General features: G+C 44.7%; 1 protein-coding gene across 1 annotated transcript; it reads left to right on the top strand.

Annotated features, from left to right (window-relative positions):
• Positions 1–503: 503 nt before the first annotated feature.
• Positions 504–2,709, top strand: LOC308150322 (lymphocyte-specific helicase-like; the record flags this gene model as incomplete). The annotated part of the gene is made up of 7 exons (XM_080523167.1): positions 504–551; positions 897–1,124; positions 1,241–1,423; positions 1,634–1,777; positions 1,956–2,143; positions 2,365–2,461; positions 2,608–2,709. 7 exons carry the CDS (start codon positions 504–506, stop codon positions 2,707–2,709), a joined length of 990 nt encoding a protein of 329 aa, XP_080379293.1.
• Between the last annotated feature and the right edge of the window lie 296 nt (positions 2,710–3,005).

The raw sequence follows: 3,005 nt of genomic DNA, 5'->3' as shown, positions 1-3,005 counted from the left end.
GTTCCCTATAAGTACTCAAATAAAAGTGTACATACAAATGTACTTACAGACACAAAGAAACACCAGTGTAGAAGCCACTCCGAGCCGCATGACTGAGTAGCGCGCCGCCATCTTGGACATCTTATTGCACATTCATTTAAAGTATTAATGCATTTTAACATTGAGACATATATTTTGTATTGACTATAAAATAGTATTAATGCATTTAAACATTGAGACAAGAAGCTGTCTTCTGTACCCGCTCTCCCAATATCTCAAACTGTGACCCGCCTCCCCAAGAAAAAGTTTCAGGCACAGGATTTTTTCTCACTTTAAGCCCTGTCATTATTAAGCACGTTTATTACAGAAAAAAAAATCCTTTAAAAAAATTTGTACGCACAGTGCGTACAGGATTCCGGCTGCCGGCGCCACTGGGCTAACATACTTTGAAATGGGGCAAATGGGCCTAGTTAATAGTTTCATTTTGATTTACTTTTTTGCATGTTTTTGTGTTTCAGGAAATGATGTCTAAGGCCAAAATAGCTAAAGTGGAGGAAGAGGAAGAGGAAGAGGTAAGGAATTGTAATCACAATGTAAGGGATACATTTTATAGTTTTTAGCCTATTTTATAGCCTGAACCACCATAAAGGGATGGTTCAGCCTATATTCATGTTTAGGTGAAATATCATCGGTTCTCATAGTATCAGTTGTCCTCATAGGCCAGTAGTGGAATCCTGTATGACGTTTTCTACTGTCCTACCTATGAGGATAACTCTGTAAGATGAGATTTCACCTAAACATAAAAAAAGGCTGAACCATCCATTTAACTCTTAACCCAAAATAAACTTGAAGCTGAAATGAAATGGCTTTTGATGTCCTAGATCCTCACCTTCTGAGCTCTCCCTCTTCTCGAACAGGAGGAGGAGATCCCCAGCCACATAAAGCTGGAAGTCAAGGATATAGAGATGATGAGCGACTCGAACACAGACATCAAGAGTCGCCTGTCGGGGGCAGTGAGAGACCGTGCCAAGCACCTGGACCCAGACAGGAAGGTGAACGGCCAGCCCGTGCCTGCCAAGCAGCCCAAACTCTTTACTGGAGGTGTCATGAGATGCTACCAGATAGAGGGCCTCGAGTGGCTTAGGGTGAGTGAAAGTCCTTTTGATTATGCCTATTGCTTGCTTATTGAATCGAAGCCGAAAGGGAGTCATTTGCTCTTTTGTGTGTGTGTGTGTGTGTGTGTGTGTGTGTGTGTGCGCAGATGTTGTGGGAGAACGGGATCAATGGGATCCTGGCTGATGAGATGGGTCTGGGGAAGACCATTCAGTGCATCGGCCACGTGGCAATGATGGTCGAGAAGAAGGTCATGGGTCCCTTCCTGGTGGTCGCCCCCCTGTCCACTGTGTCCAACTGGATCAGCGAGTTCAAAAAATTCACCCCAGAGGTACAATAGTTTGAAATACTATTGTACAGACATAATGCAAGTGGATGCCCCATGGTACACAGTGTATGGTAACTTGACATCAAACCACTCATGCAAAATGTCCTACTGTACATTTTCCCCTAATTTACAATCACTGCCTGATTTGAGCTGACATCTATAACTGTTTACTCTTTACCTAAAGGCTTTTTCTGCCCCATGTCGTGTGATAAGATTTCAGTGCAGCTGTACCACGGTCCCCAGAAGGAGAGACTGAAGATATTGAAGTCAATCCGCAAGCCCCAGGGGTCCCTCAACATGTGTCCTGTGGTGATCACCTCCTTTGAGATAGCCATGATTGACGGAGGACATCTGCAGGTGGGCCTCTCTCTCTGTCTCTCATGGTCATCTATGGTGGTTGGAATTTATAAAAATATTTTTTTTAAAAAGAGAGAGAGAGAGAAATTGTTGGTTTTTAGTTCTCACAGCACAGCCTTTTAATGATGACCCCCCCCCCCCCCCCCCCCCAAACACACACACACACACACACACACAGTGTTTCCATTGGAAATACCTGATCGTGGACAATCGTAAGAACATGAACTGCCGGCTGGTGAGGGAGCTGAAGATGCTGCCCACAGACAACAAGCTGCTGCTGACCCGCACGCCGCTGCAGAACAACCTGGCCGAGCTCTGGTCTCTGCTCAACTTCCTCCAGCCCGAGGTGCTCGATTACCTCAAAAGGTACGGATGTCTCTGTGAACCAACCAACAAACAAATACATTCCACCATGGAATTTTATTACATTACCGGTAATGTAATATAATGAAATCAGTTATTTTATACTTCGCAATTTAGTGAATAGTAATAAGTAATGTTCTTGTTTTTTTGTTCACAGCACAGCAAAGATTGGTGGTGGTGGTGGTGTGTGCGCGCGTTAATATTTTGCACTCTCTCTCCTACAGCTTTGAGTCGTGGTTTGACATCGACACCATCAAAGACGACGCGGACAACATTGTTGCCAACGAACAAGAGCACAGCATCCTGCACATGCTTCACCAGGTAAGTCCCCTGACTGGCTACCCCCCCGTTCACATGAGAAGACGACGCCGTCAGTGATGTAGCCCGTTAACGGCTTAGATGGGCAGCAATCAGATTGTCCGTTGCCTGTTGTAATTGTTCATCTAACAGGATGTCTCGGTTTGCAGATTCTGACACCGTTCCTGCTGAGGAGACTGAAGTCCGGTGTGACGTTGGACGTGCCGCCCAAAAAGGAGATCATTGTGTACGCCCCTCTCACTGCCAAATAGGCCTCGTTTTACACTGCTGTGGTCACTTAGACGTAAATCACTCGTTTTTTACTATGTATTTCTTTCCTCCCGTCATTTTTCTGCGACGAGGTTTAGCGACAGAACTAGAAGTACACAGAGGTTCTTATCTATACACGTTACTCCTGTTTATTTGCATTTAGTGAAAGAAACTAGGAACAGTACCTGTTGTTTTTGGTTTGTCGTCAGGTTCCACTTCACATGTCTATTTTTGGAGAATCAGTTTGGAAGCGTTTGTACAATGTTAGTCAGGTCGCCTCTTTCTCACTCTCTCTCAC

This window comes from Nansenia antarctica, assembly GCF_963989245.1.
Source record: "Nansenia antarctica genome assembly, chromosome: 2".
Lineage (NCBI taxonomy): Eukaryota > Metazoa > Chordata > Actinopteri > Argentiniformes > Microstomatidae > Nansenia > Nansenia antarctica.
Note: the sequence above shows the minus strand (reverse complement) of the source record. Positions and strands in the feature narration are given on the sequence as shown.